The sequence below is a fragment of the Echinococcus granulosus genome (genome assembly GCF_000524195.1).
Source record: "Echinococcus granulosus chromosome Unknown EG_S00018, whole genome shotgun sequence".
Taxonomy (NCBI): domain Eukaryota; kingdom Metazoa; phylum Platyhelminthes; class Cestoda; order Cyclophyllidea; family Taeniidae; genus Echinococcus; species Echinococcus granulosus.
In genome coordinates this window covers 540146-558809 of record NW_020170398.1, presented here as the reverse complement: position 1 = coordinate 558809, position 18664 = coordinate 540146, and the positions used below count along the sequence as shown (strand labels likewise).

Genomic DNA, 18664 nt, shown 5'->3' with positions numbered 1-18664 from the left:
TTGGGTTGAACTGTTCTATGACAGGAATGGGACTACGTTTCCCATTGATTTGATAAAAGAAGCTTTTTGTTTAGTTTACTGTATGAGATAGTAAGATCTCAGCCAAAATTTCTGTTTGGACCCTTGTAAGTGGCCAAGTCGCCGTGAACACTACCTTTGTCTGCGGTGGACCAGACACCTTCCACCTCGCCTTCACTTCTTTGGTCAATTTCCTTCCATGGCTTTCACCATTCATACGATGTAGCTGCTATGTTGTTCTTCACACGATAATCTCCAATCAGCTTAAGGTGTCAATGGTGACAACCCATGTCATGTGCATTGGATAAGTCAATCAACAATTAGGCAAAAACGTCACCATTTGGGGAGGTTTCGTTAAATTAAAATATGATTTCGCTTTACCTAGAACCTGTTGACTTCGGTGAACACTTATTCACTTTGTACTAGCGCATTAGATGAGCAGGTATTTTAGAAAAAATTATAGCACTTTTAAAGACACTTTTTCCAGTGTCTTGCTAACTTCTAACCGGTAAAATGACCTGTTTTTTGTTAAAATATTAACTATTCTTAAACTGCTTATTTTAAATTATTCGAGCCCTTAAAAGTTGATTTGCACCAAATTCATCTGTGATACCCTTTTTCTAACTTGCAAACTGCCTTTATAGAAGGCTGTACCTTTTTTGTGTAAAATGAAACACTGTTCCCATTTCTCTACTGTGAATTAACTGGTACGAATCTCAACATTGGTTAAAATCGCCGATATGGAAGATGACAAATGACTTCGCAAACCTGTTTCATCAATCCTTTCAGAGGGATGCTGAGCTATCTTCAATTCTTCCGCTTGGGGTGAATTACTGGTTTCGGGTTCACAAAAAGCTAGAGCAGGCGCCGCCTTAGCATCTAGAGGCAGTAGATCAAGAGGTACGACCTGAGAACGGCCGTCACCTCGCAGCCATCGATTGCAAGGGAAGTACCAGCTTTGAGGTGACAGGTGGCTGCCTTCTGGAGGCACCTCGACCACGTAGATCCACTTGCAATGCCATGCTCCAGCAGGCATTCGGTTGTCATGCCATAGACGACAGCCTGTCAGTTCGCCAAGATTGGGTAAGTTTTTGATTGTGAATTGATCTATCTAAAAAGAAGGCAACAATTTATCCTCTATTATTAGGTTTGATGAAACGTCAAGTCTCTTGTGATGTGATCTCCATGTTGGCAATATCCATGCTACTTATTTCCCAATTCTTCTGAACTTTTGGAACTGTATACTTTACAGCGTGTTCAGAGATGACTAAAAACCAGAGGAACTACGTTGTCTAGCAGAAAATCTATTTATTAAATGTGGATTGCCAAAAGGAATTGTATTTGTTTTACGTGATCTCTTCAAAGGTATGAATTTTAATTTCTTGTAAGAGTGCCATTGACCTCTTGGGGAATTTGGACGCTAGAACAGACAAATTTACCAATTACTTGACATCTAGACAATGAAAGTTTAGTCATTGGAATGCGTACCAGACGGATTTTTGCGTGAAATGATAAAATATAAGCAAGACAAACAAGTTTATTTATCAAACCTGATCTCTTTCAAAGGAAGTCCTATTTGTCTCTGACTCCTTCAAGTGAATGTCTGCCGACTCAACAATTTCACCGATCAAACGAAGGTAGACATTCGCATTGGTATTAGCATGCGGCAAATCCGATGTCTTTATCCGAATTTTATAAGATGTCACTGGAAATAAACGGAAGAGAGGATTAAGCACCAAAGCTCTGTTAATAACTTTTACGATAGCGAAGGAAAACTTTATCACTGTTCACTTCTTATTAGCTAAATAGTTTGGCACTATAATTAAGGAAAGGGATTTGGTTCTGTACCATTCTTATATGCATTGAGATTTCGTGACTGCATTTAAGATGATAACAAAAGTGGGAAATAATTGACAATATGGAATTTTTCTTTCATTTACCATTTGGTTTACCGTATCTGTCTAACACAAATATTTGAACGGCTTGCTCACAGTTAATACCATGGGTTTTCAAATTAGCATGAAACTCATTTAAATAAGTCTTGGAATGTCACCTCACCAGAAGGTTTAGCCGGTGGAAAAGAGGTGATTTCACTGCACCGATAAGTTTGTTGATTAACTTCTTCAAATTGCCATTCAGTGAAGTAGTATTGTTTGCTTGTCAATTCATCTTCGCGTTGAAGAACTGCGCTGGTGATTCCCCACTCGGCTTCAATCTGAGAGACAATATTACCGCTATTTGTAGTGGACTTTGGGATAGCACTAAGTCGCAGTCCTGAAGGATTTCTTCATCGCTTTCTCCCATATTATCTCTCCCCTTCTCAATATCATTTAATTTTTACTAACGCAAAACTTCATCCATTGCATGCGGATGTTGGTTTTATGTTGTCTGATTTTTGGTAATGTTGAATTTGTTTATAAACGCAAAATACATTATTACAAAGAGTGAAATCTACTTTTCCTCACAACTTTTACCAAATTTAAGGGAAAAACGAATGCATTGAATGCAGTACTTTTCACCATCTGTATTAGCAAGAGGCACTGGCAGAGTTATTTGCGCATCGAATCATCTTCACTAGATTAATTTGCCAAGTTCTCATTATCGTTAACTTATTAATGATAACCAAAAACGATTTATTCAGATTATATTACATTCCCATCTAATTCTGCCTTACTTTGTGCATCTATAGTCCCATAATTTTGCATAAAAGATTTCGTAAAGCATTTGCTTGAAATGATCGCAACGAATAATCTATCGCTCTTTTTCAAGGACAGACGGGATCGTAAATCGCTCTGTCTCAAGAAGCAGACAAGCAAAGATGCACTCCGGCATCCTTCTTGTTTATTTCACTCTTACCCTACAACCATTCCTTTCATTTCGCATGTGTTCATGTGATTTCCCAGTATGTGTCAAGAAAACGTGATATTAATCACACGAAAGATTACCTTTACTGGGATATAGGGGAGACGGGGTTGAGGATGAGGAACTATCTCCTTTCTGCCCATCCTCGGATAAAGAATTTCTCAATGGTCAGTTTTTCAGTTGAATTATTCGGAGTAGATAGACCTCAGGCCTAATCACTGTTTGGACCTTTGCATGTGGCGAAGTCGCTGTAAACACTGCTTCCGCCTGCAGTCCACCACACCTCATAATAAGTCTTAGTGTCCTGGGGATGAAGTAGTGCTTGCCTTCGAAGTGTGAGGTGGGTGGTGAATTGGATCGTTTAGAGACAACTAATAGCATATTCGTTCGCCTAACAAGCATTGCAGTACAAAAGCACAAATGGACAAAAGCCATTTTCATCACAGGGTTGTCTGTCTTACTAGCAAGTCAGCAAGCAAACTAAAACATGCCACTTTTTCAACAAGAAATTATAGACCTTCTTCCCCATTTTCATTTCATTTGTCAATACTTTTCACGACTTTCACTTTCCATCTGATGCAAATGTGATGCTTTTCTGCACAGGCTAATCTCTAATCAGTTTAACGTAACAATAGTAACAGACCATTCAATTATTTATAATCAAGAGAAAAGGTTCCCTAAAATTGATGCATCTATCCATGACCCAATCACCACCTCGACGGTATGCTTTGCTACTGCTTACAACACTTCCTCCAAATGCTGCGTAATACATAACGAAAAACGATAGATTATTCACTTTTAAATCTGCTCTTATCTCAAACTCGAACTACAACTATCCGGTTGGGAACAAAAAGAAAACAACAGAGGACTTAACGAAGAAAACTGTACTTATTAACTGACGCGTTTACTACGCGTGCATGTAGAATCTCACGCAATTCGCAGGAAGTTCGTTTTAAAAAGCCGCAATTTCTGTGGTCTAATTATTCATATATCTTCATTTTTATCAACCAATTTTTATCTGTTTAAGACATGTGAAAGACTAAGACAAAAACTCAACCTCTTGTTCACTTTGACAGCAAAGTCGAATCTTCACACGATCAAAGGATGCCAAGTCGTCTTTGACATGAAATTGCAATGTCAGCAATCGAATATGTAGAGCGCAATCGCGATTAACAATCACAGCATCCGATACAGTCCCCTGATCTCCTCTAACCTGTAGAGATATGTTGTCTCTCATATTCTCGGGTATTGAGCCATCCACCCAAAGTTTCAAGGTATAAAACGGCTTTTTTTTTAAAAGGAACTATAAGTGAGAAGGAAAATAAGCAGGTAAATAGAGGGGTCTCACGATAATTTGTTAGTTTAATGGCACATTAAAAACAACCTCTTTTCGATAGAGGGTGATCTTTTGGCTATAAAACAATGTGATTTTGGGAGGGAATGTAAATGGTCTATTTTATTTTAATAATTGGTTTCCTTTCACTTTTTGTAACCCTAATTTGGCATTATAATAGCAGGAAGGAGATTTTCTGCATGCAGTAATAGCTAATAGAAATTTTGCTGAAGGAAGATGATTGTATATGTAATGGCTACTGTGACATTTCGACACGATTCGCTCATTGTGACTGATGAAAATAAACTGTAGTCAACTTTTTACTGATGAAATCTTGTTCTTCAGTAAAACAAAAAGCCATGTTGCCTGAACCACAGTTTGGTGGATACTTTGGAAAATTCCTGTCAATCTTCCCGACGACATTTTACAAATGAGCTTGATTTTTTTGCGAGGAAAATAAAATAGCAAGGTAAACATCATGAAGTGAGGTTCTTTTTGATTTTCTTTTTTTTTGAAGCCATTTACCTGGATTCTTTTTGACAAGGTACTGTGGCGTGATGGTGAGTCTGCGATAAGCTCTGTGTGTACCCTTCTTACTGGTCACCCATACATTGCAGGGAATTTCGTAGATCATTTGTCTGTTGGGAATTTCGACACGTAAGTGCTTTAGATGCCAACCGCTCCGGTTCTGTTCTTCTGCCTGATTATAGATCTACAAAGGATGAAATTCGGAGAAGACCGATCCATCCATTTCGGTTTCACTCCTAAAAATTAACCCTCTCACATAATTACTTACGAAGTTCCACTCTGTTGCAACGGAACTCTTATTAAAAATAAAACTAATGCTCACTTTGATCTAAATGAGACAATCCCTTAGATAATGGGATATGAACTACGCTCTAACAAAAATGTACCTCAATAGCAGTGATCTCCTTCAGGGAGAGCGCACTGAAGACAAAGGTTTTAATTGAGGCGGCTGGTAGCGCAGTATTTCCTGCTTGATTCTGAAAGCAAAGCCATCCGGTGGAGGCTCCATTTGATCCAATGAGATTCATCAAGACAGGCCCCCGTGTGCCCGCATCCGCGCCATTCCCCGTTGCCAAGGTAATCTTGTAAGGTACTATTTAAGCAGTTCCCTTTGAGTAGATGCATAAAAACTATTCTTCCTATTACTAGATTAGTTGAACTATCATTAATAAAAGCATGAATGATCATTTATTTCTCCTCAAGCCAGAGTTAGATTTCTGTTTTTTAACCATATGCAAAAAATATAACCGCGACAGGTGTACTCCGTCACTAGTAGTCAGCGTACATGATGTAGAACGATGAATGGACTCTTTATTGAGTTAACAATTACGGTGCGCGGTGACAAATCATGTGCCTTGTCAATCGAGGCGTCAAACTCAAATCTGAAAACATTTACTTATGGCTAAATAAGACTTTAATTGCACTTCGCTACTGACATAGTAGTGACAGTCAACAACTGTTTGCTCACTAGTAAAACATCTGTGTGTCAACATTTCGTAGGAGATTCTACGTACGGCTGTCACTGACACTTCCGGCACACATTACAGCCAAGGCTTCCACAAATCCTGTGCATTCATCCAAAGTGCAAAAGCAGTCATCCTAGACGGTTGAGATAGGCGAAGCTTTCTGCACCAATGATAGGTGCAATAATTCACGAGAAAAGCTGTGTTATGATGTTGGGTATCATGACAGCTGTGTACTTTTGACCAGAACAGAGGATCGGAATGCTGCACGGAGTTGAGCGCGCCTTTCACTTATAAATTTTTAAACATCAAAACTTATTCCCAGGATTGGTAAAGTTTTCTTAGGAGGGGCTCTTTCTGCTACAACTGTATACTTTCGCAAACGTTTGTTCTCGAGCTTTTGAATACTTTAAAGTAACAAACACAAGTCTCTCTAAATTTAGGGTTTGTAACTTTTCAAACTTATCGCAATAAAACAAAAAAACGTGTTTTATGCAACTTTAAGATTTTTTAAATCTACTCCTGGTATTAAGTAATTCCGACACCTTTTATCATAAAACAATCAGAAAAACTACCCTCTTCTTCCTCAGTAGGAGACAATGGAGGCAGTGGATCTTGGGAACTGGATGGCATTTTCATGACCATATCATTACTTTCCTGTTGAACTGTCGCGATCTGCGGTCTGCCACTGAGATCTATTGGTGGAGGTGACGGCAAAGGCATGTCAAGTGGTAGTGATGGCACAGATGATTCCGAAGGTATGGGAGGTAGTTTCCCAAGCGACGGTATTGTTGGAAGTTCAAAATTTGCCTCAGGTAGGTCAAACCTGCGGCTATCCAGAGAGGGCGCAGGTGAGGGTGTTGATACTTTATAGGACATGGGAATGAATTCCTCGTTGCTACTGCTGATCCATCGGTTACAAATGAATGTCTTTGTTGGCTCTTGGCTCTTCTGAGATGTAATTTGACGGACATTTACCTTATCGACATACCAATTCGGTGACAAACTGGTATTGTCATGCCGTAGGCATATTTTAGTGACCTCCCTCAACGGTACTCCCTCCCAGATGAATAAATCCGTCTGAAAAAAAACCATTTTATTATATTGCCGGTAATTCCCCTTGCCTCTGTCAACTGTGATGCCACATTCGCAGCTCTTCCGAACACTTATTAGTAAAGCTACCTCCAGGCGGCAATAGAAGGGAATGTTCTGAGCTCATTGTCCCTTAAAAATATGTAGTAACTTTCCATTATACCTATATTTAGATTAATCTGGTAATGGAGCTATATTATACATCACTAAAATAAGCGAAGAACTGTTATGGAAGGGCTGATGAAATAATGTCGAATTACGCTGAATGTTCCAGTTTTACATTGACCAGTATGAAATGAACTAGAGCAGCATAATAAGGAGAAGGATGAAAAGTACAAGACGAATTTGAAGTCTTAGTAATTGTACACGTAGAAAGAAGTTGGCAGCAGGTAAGCGAAGAGCACCAGTAGCTACTTTCACTCATTATTATTACTTTGATGCGTTTACCCATTTACAAAATAAACGAATGACTGCCTTCATATCACGTGACAATAAAGCTCGAGTTAGCGGGTAATATTTGAAGATTTTCTTCTGCATCATTTATGACAGATTGATAAAAAGTATTCCTTGCGAAACTGTTGCCATCAGTAAACTACTATCCCCATTCACAGCTATTCGGATTAACATTTTTAGTGTCTTCTTCGTATAAGAAAATACAATATGAACTCATTCCAAAATGGACCTCAAATGGGGCCATAACCCACCTTCCCAGGTTGGAAAGGTTCGGTGGAATCTTTCACTGGCACCAGCTGTCTCTCCTCCGTACGTCCATCTGCGCCAATTAAGCAGAGGTAGGCACGTACTGGGGTAACAGCATTTGATATAGAACCTGTTGTGAATGTGATCTCATAGGTATTTGTCTCTTCCGCGAACGCAGCAGACGACAATTGGCGTTTTCCTGTTGTGGCATTCAGAATTACTCCTGTCTTGTCCAAATCTGTGATCCAGCGATTGCATTTGAAAATGTAAACTTCATCCTACAAAATGCAAGATTATTATGCAGCTAAATGATTCCAGGGTTATTTTATGGCTATGCTGTGGGTATAGCAAGCTTTTTAATCAAAATTTATTGCAGTAGATAGACCCTCCTCTTTTTGGGGCATAAATTTCTGCAAGGCAAATTATTTTCACAAATGCAATCAGTGTCTTCCGATACCCCAAGCGTAAAAATGGCCATTAATTAGCCACACGTGTTTTCTCTTGCGTATAATTTAAAGTAACCACTTTGTGGTGGTATTAATTCAATTTAAGTCATACAAAATTGCAGTTCCATGGTAATTCAAGAAGAAAGCTAGAAATAATTTACACTTTACCAGATTTCTAGAAGTAGGACTCCATCAGGCTTAGTTAAATGGAAAAATAATTTCCTCATTTCTAAGGTCAATTGCGAATAGCTATTCATAATCTAGTCCATGTTTTCAAAATATGCCAAAAGCCTATTTAAAAATCTCTTATTATTACTTAAAGTCACTTAATCACCTCTTGCCTCTGCTGAAGATTTGAACAAGAGTATGTGCATTCATTCCTAAAGGATGTTACAATTAATTTTCTTGGTAATATAACAAGATGTTTTATGCACGCTCGAAATTTTGTGCTAAAAGCAACTCTTCCTAGACAGTAATATATGTGAATACTCCAGCTGACACTGTAGAAACTCATATTTTATGGGGTGAGAATAAGTGTTTTGGACAATTAGACAAATTTTCAAATCGAACGAGTTATGAAATCCTCAGGATTGGCGAATTGTTAAGTGGTAAGGCAGATATGCTTACTTATGATAAGTAAGTCTGCCACATTTCACAATAAGGAATTTGTTGTAATTCCGCTGGATTCTCCTTACAACTAAGACTGGAAAGACAAGGCTTTTATCCATGGATTTTTATTTTCTTGGCAGTTAAAATTGCCACTGGCATTACGTAGGAAGGTGTGAAATGAATGTCAGAGTCTTGTTTTGAGACATGGACTAAATTTCATATCGTCTTCTTAGGTTTTTTCCCCATGTTAGTACAGAAGGGAGTGACTTTTTGGATTCTCAGAACATATCACTTACCACACCGTCCAGTTAGAAGGAAGGGGTGAACATTTTTCGGTTTCTAAACCTTTTGCACCAAGTTATACATTTTGACGTTAAGCAGTACACAATTTAAACAAAAATATCTTGTAATATTTTTACGTGAACAGATCAGCTACTATTTTAACAGAGGTTTCCCGTTGTCACTAAGTTATAAATGAGTTACGATTAACATCGGAAATGTCTCTTTTTGGTTTTTGTTCCCCGGCAGAAATTTTCAAATCGCTTTTTGCAGTACAGACTTCTAACCACCTTACAACAAAAATTCTTTATTTTAATCCTAAATTATTTTTATGAGGTTTTTATAATACTTATTAGTGAGCATTCAAAGCCATGCTGCAAGCTTTGTTTGTCAATTTTCCTAAATACTATGCAGAAACATTAGTGGATAGGCAGTCCTTAAACTTGAACTTGTAATGCTAAGACCTGAGAGATTTTTTTAACGTAGTTTCCTGCTTACTAATCTATTCGTTCTAAGACGTGCAAACTGACTACTAACTTGCTGATAAATGTGTCTACTTTCTATTAAACAAGATTGAATAAATAAAAAACGCCTCTTATTATAAAGTGGTGCTAACCAAGACTCACAGCAGGCAATTTACTTCCCATTGGTCGGACTTCCACGCGATCCAAATGCCAAGCTGCACTGGAGCCTTGGTTGTGGAGTTTGATGCACAGACTTTGAAGAGGTTCACCTACATCTTCAAGATCCACATGGAGAACTTCACAACCACCCCGTTTGAAGACACCTTTCAATTGAACTTCACTCGTCTTTCGTCCCTTTGAGCCACACAGTACGACGAAAACGCTTGCCTTCGTCCCAGCATCCACGATGTCACTCGTGTAGATCTTGAACTCGTAGAATATGGCTAGGAAACGGTTCTAATAATAAATGAACTTTGCAAGTTGCCGTTAAATTTTAAAATCACTTGTTTTTAAACTCTGATTCTAATACTGGAATTTTTAAAATTCCTCACTTTTGTCCTGACTTTTTATTGACATAGCAAAAGTTAAATTTGTGTTTCCCTTTTAAACCTTCCCGATGAATATTTTGCGGCATGAGGCATTGTGCTGATTTCAAGGTCTTACCCAAACCCCGCATTTACAGCCACAAGACATTTCCAGCATATCTATAATTTTCTTCTGTAAATCATGCGTCCCATAATAGGCCAAAGCAAAATACTCAAAGATCGCCATTACTTGCTCGAACAGGATCAAAAGGCGTCAGTTGAAATGACAGATCCACATAAGCCTCTCCATTTTCACCTGATTCGCCTATCCATCGATCATAAGAGAATAATGTGACTCCTTGTTAAAATTTAAAAAAATGGACAAAAAAATCTTAGAGTAAAAGTGGAGTGAAATAGGAATAGCATTGAAAAGAAAGGTATTTTATTCTACTGTAAATTGTTTTTCAGATTACATTCCCCGCTATTCTTTGAAACCAACCAAGAACTTTCTGCACTGCAGTTTCTTGAATAAAGTTTCTTTCATTCTTGATTTACCAGGATGAGAGGAAAAACTAGAGAGGTTTTAAATGCCTAAAAATAAGGTTCTTTACAATTGATTCTAATGATTAAATCGAAATTGGTAGACTTTCAGTCAGCCAGTTTTAATGTCATCTGTAAAGCTCACAATTTGCCATAGTAATATGTTTGACAAATGGGCTTTTTAAGGTAAATAAGAGTGTGCCGTGAGTAATTGGAAAATGATTTTTATCTACGCAGACGGACCGATCACAGAAGTAACTTAACAAAGAACAGGGTTCTAATTTAATGCACGTGCTCCAGAAAGTACGAGACTCTAATAAAATCATCAAAGAAGATATTTTTACTCGGTTTTGTGAAGCTCCTATCCTCAGACCGTTTCAAAGATAGACTGGTCGGAAGAAAATCACTTTTTCGCGTCATCGGGGGATTTTCAGTGGCATACTCACTGACAGATATGTTTGCTGATCTGGCACGGCTCCGTGTCGTTGAGGCGGCTGTGAACTCGCGTAATAGACGACCCGAACCGTCAGTAGTGGCGGTCAGCCACTGATTGCAGGGGAAGTAGTAGGTGCGTTCGTCACCGTTCTCATTTGCGCTCACTATCACCTCTTGTAAGTACCAGTCTGGACTTGGGCCACTATTGTCATGTCGTAGGCGAATTTTTCTCACTTCTCCCAAGCCTATAGCCTCAACCTGGAGAATGGATGTGTGCCAGGCTATTAACATCTAATAAACTGATTTTAAAGCTGTCTTCTACGGGAAAAATAGAACCCCTTCTTCTCCAAACAGTTTCCATTAGCATAGAACGAGTATTATTACATTTGTTAAAAATCTTAAATGCCTCTACGAAACAATGCCAATCCAATTCGGTGAGCGGAAATTTAGCATCAAGTTTTATTTTGATATCTTTCAAGTCACAATCAAGCAAAAATACTCTTTGAATTTACACCAATTTTTAAAAGTTAAATTAAAGTGCGATTGTGCGAATTGAAATTGATGCCCCACTTTAAACGTAATCTGTTTAGATCCGTAAACCTTAATTGTTGCATAATCAGGGCAGAGGAAAGGGAATAAGTCCAAAAAGGAGAGGTTTGAGAACGCCACAGAAAAAAATGGTAATGCTGGTGAAATACAAAAGCAGCAAAGATGATGTGCCATGATTCCACATATGCAAAATAGTTTTAATATTCTTCTTTTATGTAGGTTAGGTTAAAAAACTAAGCGTTTTTTAGAAATAAGATGTTAAGTTTCAAAGTTTTCACCTTTTCTGCAGATCCACAATTTAAGTGCTTTTTATGTCTTCTCTCAAATTCGTAGACAAACATTCAAGGTGAAGCGGTGAAATTAGTTTTAAGGTTACACTCAGTTAAAATTATAGTATAAAAGATAAAAACCTTCCTATAATAAGGAAAATTTATTGGTTTTTTTTGTATGTTTGGGCGCTAAGTCTTATCATGGTGTAAAAACTACTCCCGTCAGGGTCAAATTAATCAGCATATAACAAAGTAGATTTGAAGTGGTAAACTGAAAAAAAAAACGGCATTGTGTTGTTTTCACAGAAGAAAAATGTCGTAAATTTCTTTTGAAATGGACTAGCAACTTTGGTAACCTCTCTAATGGGTACTAATTGTCCTTCCACAAGTGACAGCACTTTCATGGTTAATAAACAATAATTACGGACAGGCTTCACATGTGACATTCCAGATCTTGATGGATTTTGCTTAAAGTTGAAAATGAAACCGACGTTTGTGTGAGGTTATGAGCTCCGTGTGAGCAGATATGATTGCCACCTTGCTATACAGTTAACCTAAAAAAGGTTAGTGGGGAAAGAACCTATTCATACAAGTCCTGTTAGATGCGTGAATCTTTTGCTGCTTTTACTGGCATTTTCGCAAAATTTGTGGGAAATATACGATACCAACGTTCATAACACCTTCCCTACTTGATGCTGCGGCCCAGACGATTTTGAGTTCTTTTACTTTAACTTTGCTCCTTTGTATATTTTCAAAGTTGGTAGGGAAAATACAAGAAAATTCCACACTTATGATGCATAAGGGAAATGAGGAGAACCAATTATAAAATATAATGAGTTATTTGAAGTTTAATGGGTATTTCAATTTCTTCTAGGTGGCTTACAAATCCTAGATTATTCACAATTTCACTAATCAGAGCGGGTCCAGTTGAAGCGCTTAAATACAAATTGATGTACTTTTAAACGCCAATTTTTAAATAGTAGATAATTAGAAAAAAGGGTTTTTGGGAGTAGTCTACCTTGAAAACTGCCTCACGATCTTTAGCGAAAACGAGTCCCTTAGAATTGGGGAAGATAAACTCCCCAGACTCCGATTTTTCCCCAATTAACGTTAAATAGACTTGAGCAGATGTTCCTCCACCGAACAGATTTCCCGTTCTGAGACGAATTTGATACATAGTTCCTAGAAAAATAGTAAAAGCAAATGTAAGTGTGGGCATATATGCCCTATTTCGTAATCGTTGCAACTTGTGCCTGAAAAAGCTCTCCTTAAAAAAGGAAATGAAAGTTACTGAAAAGAGAAATTCGCATAAACTATGAAAGTTGTTTTATCTGTTAATAGCTACATAAACGCAATGGTCACTAATACATACAATGATGCGCCTATTCGATGAGGATTAAATGCTCCAAAATTACTCGCTTTGCAGAGTTATTCTGTTTCATGGGATTTTTGAGCAAAACCAGGCACTCTAGACACCAAAGTACTAGAGGAATTATCTTTTAAGTAAAAAGCCGCCATAGTTGTATTATAAAATTTTTCAAAAGAACGCAAACTTTTAATAAAAGTGAAAAAGACCCACGTCTCTCCGTTGAAAGAGGTGTTCCATCGGCCTTTGCGGGTAGTAGCTCACAGAAACTTTGACCACCTTTTTCATCACGAGGTGGTAACCAACGATCGGCGAAGAACCAATATTCATCAAGCGGTCGATTTTCCAAACTAAGCAACGACATTTCTTTCGATTGTTTAGGCCATTGCATGCAGCAATCACAGAGATCGTTTTCACACCTTCTGGTGTCACCAGCTACGCCTCCATCTGAAAAACAGGGATGAATGAAATTGCTTTACTACCTGTTGCAAAATGAAGCCTAAAGGCCACATTAGTTATTTTCTAGGTTATAAATCTAAAAAAATATGCTTCTTACATTATTAGTTTCAAAAGCACTTTTGTATTAATGGAACCAGTTTGTAAATAAAAGCATACCCGGTTCCTTAAAGGAATGTAATTTCTTTCATTCATATTGTTGATTTGAAATCCGTAAACATTTTAAATATGATGACATGGAAATGCTCAATTGATACTTTTCTAAGCTGTAGAGATGTAATTTGAGTAACCCACGAAATTTCTAGTTAAAAAAGGAATTCGGGTAAGTTTGCTTCTACTAAATTAACCATTCCTCAAAATTCGTCATAAGCGAAAAATCGGCTTTGGTTTTACCCTTTCAAACTTCCCTAAGAGAGACTTACGAGTAATCTGTAGATTCGGGCACATTTCCCCATGACAGTGGGTACAAATGTGTGTGGATGGTTTGCGAATGAGTATTTTCTTTAGTAGCCAGTAGGACGAAGGTCCTTTACCGTTTTGACCCACTCGTATTTTGGTGATATCTCCTACCTCGCTGCTGTATACCTTAAAGAGTAAGAAACTTGGCTCCTGCTTTGCTACCTAGATGTCAAATCAGTCATAAATGTTATGAGGGCATTGACTTTTTTACTCTTTTGGCAGCCACACCTGTTACCATTTGTGAAACCATACCTCCATTTTAATGATATAGAGTTTGTAAACGCACGTTAAATTTGTCTGCACCACCGGCGCTGAATATCTTTCCGTCTGTTTTAAACAATAGTACTTCCGTTTGCTTCCCACCCTTGTTCCCAAACAATTGTAGGTGGACCAAAGTATCCTTTCCACAATTTGACTCGTTTCCCGTATAGAAGATTACTTCATAAGGTACGGCTAAAAGGTGAACAATGTGTACATACTTGTCCGAAATAAAAGAGAGCAAGAAAAATGAAGCACCGACATCGGTGTCGATTAGTACTTCAGCAACTGCATTTTCGTGCATGCCTAAGTTACTATTTCAGCAAGTAATAAATTAGCAAAACCACAAACTACCCGAGTTAATAAATAAAACTCTTAACAAAAATAGTGGAACTATCATGGTGAAAGAGAACAAAATTACAAAATGAGTATGGCTTTTGTTTAAACAACCCGCTGTTAATGCATTTAACCTAATATCAGACCAAGTTTCGGATTTTTAACAATTTTGAATATGAATAACACCATTAATAGATGTTTTGGCTTGATTCAAGCACATTTAAGCGCCCTACCTGTTTGAATTTTGTCTGAGTCCCGTCCCATGAGCAGACTAATGGTATTTAGGGTAGCCTTTTGGAGGGTCCTTCATGATAGATTGATGAAGTTGTGCTAAATTTTTCCTTCGTATATTTCCACCTCAGAAAAATATTTTTTCATATTCTTATTTCGACTTTCATAAAATTAGCAATTCTTCAGTAAAATTGCTTAGATTTTCAAATAGTGATATTGTGAGATGGTGGAGAGGGCAGAGGGGAAGAGGAGAGAAAAGGTACAACTAAGATGTCACTAACTTTACGATAAATAAGGTTCTTTTATTACCTGAAAAGATTCGTTCAATCGAGGAAGGCGAGAATTCATACAGCATCCTATCATCCGACTTAATTTTGGACAGCCATCTGTCAACAGAGAAGTGATACCGCAGAGACACTTCATTCACCGTTACGGAGAGGAATTTCAGATACCATGTAGATTTCTCGTCTTTACTCTCCAGCATCACTTTTGCTGATTCTATCTAAGGTGTAGAAGGATTGTAAAAACTAGTACTTAACTTTTGAACAAAAATTAATCGGTTCCTACTCGCTAATTTACGAATTTTACAGTTTTGTGGTCAATGTTTGACACACATGAAGGTGATAGGAGTTGCTCTAATTTGGTTAGAATGGATGACAAATATAATAAACTCTACCTTTCCGACAAAGGGACTATTAAAGTGAAAAACATCCTCTTGTCCGATACGAAATGGTCCAGAATCGGCTTGACTGTGCTTCAACTGAACAAACGGTGTCTCATCGACATCACCAACGAGGGAGAGGTAGATCTTTGCATCTGTTTCTGCGCCCAATATCTCGCCTGTTCTGGTTCTCACAGTGTAATTTGCTCCTACAACAAAGTTTTGTGCTTAAAAGCTAATTCTTTGCACCGTGCGAAATGAAAAGATGTAACGGCAAGCACTAGAGAATGTCAGACTGGATGTCATCTTCATTGTCCGACTTAAATAGCAAGAAAGAATAGCTAGACACTTTTGGCTAAATTTAATGTCAAGTAAAAATCGACTTACGCAAATTATTTGGTTTGGTCTGTCTTTGTACCATTTCTGAGACTGAAGAGAAAATCGCAATTTAGTATCAAATGAAACTTTTTGCCAAAAAAGCGGGCTATCTAAGTAAACATGCTGAGATGAAATGGTTCCCATTAATTTTAACATACTTGGTGCTGTGTTGAGCCATCTTAGTATTTATCCACTCGGAAAGGTTGACGGTACATTTCGGGAATAAAGTTATTAAATTTAGTCCATTTCCGAGTTCAACAAGGACATAATTCGTTAATCAGACAAAAAGTTGTGTTTGAAAGTGGTGATGCCTTATTGTGTTGAAAGCCGATCCTTCAAACACTGCTTTACTGAATTTGATTACATGCGAGAAACTTATTCGCTGGTTTGCTGTTTAGATGAATCATTACATATTCTACAATGAGGGTCTTTTTTCTTCTCTTCTCCAATCATTCTTCACTAATCTTGGTGAAAATCATATATGAAAGGTGTAAGCTGCATGGTAGTACTTTTTAAATTCCTTCTTATGGATTCTCGGAACACAAATCAAATAGTGAATGAAATTAGTGTGGAGAAAGTCTTCGCGGAGAAGCTTGCCGATTTCGCATAACATGGGGACAGATTAATAGCTCCATGACAATTTAGTGGATTTAATTAAAAAATTCTGGCTTTTTTCTTCATAAAATGCCAAATGAGAGACTCCGTGACCTAGAAATACATGGCCGGATCATACCGACGTTTTGGTAAAACCAAAGGATTATTTAGAGGTAACAAGGTGGTCGTGCGGGTTTTTTGGCTGCACCTTTGAGGTGACTTGCCGCCAAATTTGACAAATGTGGTGGCTGTGGCAACGCTAACATTCTCCAAAGAGGGTACAAGTCTCGATGCCCTATTCCACAGCAAATATTTTGAAACCGAGGTTAGGGAAGGGGAGCAACAAAAGTCCTACAAAACTTTAATTTAACTATTGACATTTTGCATTCTTTTGATTTATGTTACCGGTTTTTCAATGATCCATTTCTTTGTTGGTAGATATTTAAACCTAAGCTACGACTCGAAGGTTCAGACAACCGGGTCAAACGTGAGTTATTCTACTCTTTTAAAAATAAAACAACTTAGTGAAGTTTAAAGCGTTCAAACCACATTTTTGTGTTCAATAAAGCAATCGAAAGTGATTACCATAAAACTTAACTAATATACAAGATAGACGACCATGATCTAATTCCTTGTAAAGATAATGGGACCACGTTGCTTGACCCTTAATTATTTGGAATGAACTATCACATAGAAAAGTTGGCACTTCTTAAATTACGATCTTTTGTTATGCTTTATATTGACAGAAAGTGGTTAAAGAACTATCCAGTTCACATGCGGTCGTACCTGTTAGCGTGTTTTTGCTATTTGCAAATGCGGCTGTCTACTTCTCTGCCTCTTAATGAACCAATAAAATTATTTAATGGAACAGGTTACCTATGATGCATTTCCCTTTGTTTAGTTTATATTGTTACAGAGCAATTGGGAACTTAAACGAAAAATAACAAACACACAGCCTCAGAATTGTAATTCCATTTATGGAAACTCCACACTTCTCATTGCTTCAATAAGCATGAATCAATGCCCCTTTCTGCGCATTTGGTGGTTTAATGAAAACTGAATGGAAACGTCTAGCTACTTTTGCTGCAAAATTTTCGACGTCAATACACACAGGCCGACTAATTTCCATTTTAATGAGGCCTCTTTAGAGCACGGAGCAGGAGGTGAAAGGTTTTTTATGATTACATTTCTAAAAGCAAAAATGCTCGATTTTTAAGTATGTTTACAAGGAAGCTCCACGTGCAAGTTCATTAAATACATATGCTTTGTCCTATCGCAAATTTCAGCATTTGGGAAACCTGAGGTACCACCTAGAAAAATGGGTTACCAAGAAACCCTCCACTTGAAGGCTTCATCTGACAAAGTTAAAGTACAATATTTATATAACAGCAGCCTTACTCTCTGGTCTCTGTGTGGGGTAGAGTTCTTCCTCGTAAGAACCGTCCGGTCTTCGGGTAGCCAACCAACTAAAAATTCCGGGTAATAAAACAAATTTGGATCCGAACAGAATTCAAATGGCTTAGTATCAATCGAAGTGGCTCCAAAATCTAGTGCTCGAAAAAAGTATGGTTAACTTTTGACGCATTTACGAGTGGCTTATGTCTTTTTAAACAGGGGCGTTAACTTTTTATGGAAGTCTTTTTTTCTCCTTATAACCACTTCTTTAAGTTATTTGTTGTGTAATTATTCATTGCAGCGATACTGATTGATATGGTCTTTAAAGCACAGAACTTACGCATTGAGTTCAAACACAATTTTGTTGGCTGAATTTTCCACTTCCTCCACAGTCACTTTATTCAAATACCAGTTCGGTGTCGGAGCTTCACCATCGTGACCTATTCTTATCTTTTCCAACCTGCCCAAAGTAACTGCCTCGATCAGGAATTCATCAGTCTATTTGCAAATTGCAAATAAAATATGGAATTAAACACTTCACGCTCCTTAGAACTTAAAAAAGATGAAAGGAGGACACTTTTTTACCTTCCGAAAACACCGATTACTTGCTCATTTTATTTAGTCTTCAAAAGGAAACTTTTGAGGTTTGGTATTAAGCGTATACTTAGATAAGAGGGGCTCTTCGTTCTTCATAGGTTGCAGCCCGTCTGGCAGTATCACATTTGGTTAATGCCAGTAGCCTCTCAGCCCTTCCACACTGAAATGACTTATTACGTCGCCATGAATGACCCAGAGCGTTGTATTGGGCGTTGTGAAAAGTAAATCTAGTCCAAAAAGCTAACAAACAAATCATATCTTTTATATGTCCCTGATAGTTTTAGTGAACCCAGATGAACGACTGAACAAAGTTGAAATGAGGAC

At 37.7% G+C, this 18664-nt stretch overlaps 3 protein-coding genes across 3 annotated transcripts in view; all 3 read right to left on the bottom strand. All coding sequences in view use genetic code 11, as the record gives it.

The window, feature by feature from the left end:
• Window positions 1-718: 718 nt before the first annotated feature.
• Window positions 719-13878, bottom strand: EGR_03470 (Lipoxygenasey domain-containing protein; the record flags this gene model as incomplete). The annotated part of the gene is made up of 10 exons (XM_024492719.1): window positions 719-1129; window positions 1569-1723; window positions 2077-2292; window positions 6279-6783; window positions 7500-7772; window positions 9455-9735; window positions 10803-11049; window positions 12628-12791; window positions 13189-13422; window positions 13854-13878. The coding sequence occupies 10 exons, from the start codon at window positions 13876-13878 to the stop codon at window positions 719-721; spliced, it is 2511 nt and encodes an 836-aa protein (XP_024352852.1).
• Window positions 13879-14980: 1102 nt separating this feature from the next.
• Window positions 14981-15797, bottom strand: EGR_03469 (Lipoxygenasey domain-containing protein; the record flags this gene model as incomplete). The annotated part of the gene is made up of 3 exons (XM_024492718.1): window positions 14981-15217; window positions 15392-15585; window positions 15764-15797. The coding sequence occupies 3 exons, from the start codon at window positions 15795-15797 to the stop codon at window positions 14981-14983; spliced, it is 465 nt and encodes a 154-aa protein (XP_024352851.1).
• A 1929-nt stretch (window positions 15798-17726) lies between these two features.
• EGR_03468 (Lipoxygenasey domain-containing protein) overlaps window positions 17727-18664 on the bottom strand; it is a gene marked incomplete at both ends in the record, with an annotated part of 7923 nt that continues 6985 nt past the window's right edge. The window contains 2 exons of the mRNA XM_024492717.1: window positions 17727-17814; window positions 18084-18241. Of these exons, the coding sequence (XP_024352850.1) occupies window positions 17727-17814; window positions 18084-18241 (246 nt within the window). The remainder of the gene's footprint in view (window positions 17815-18083; window positions 18242-18664) is intronic.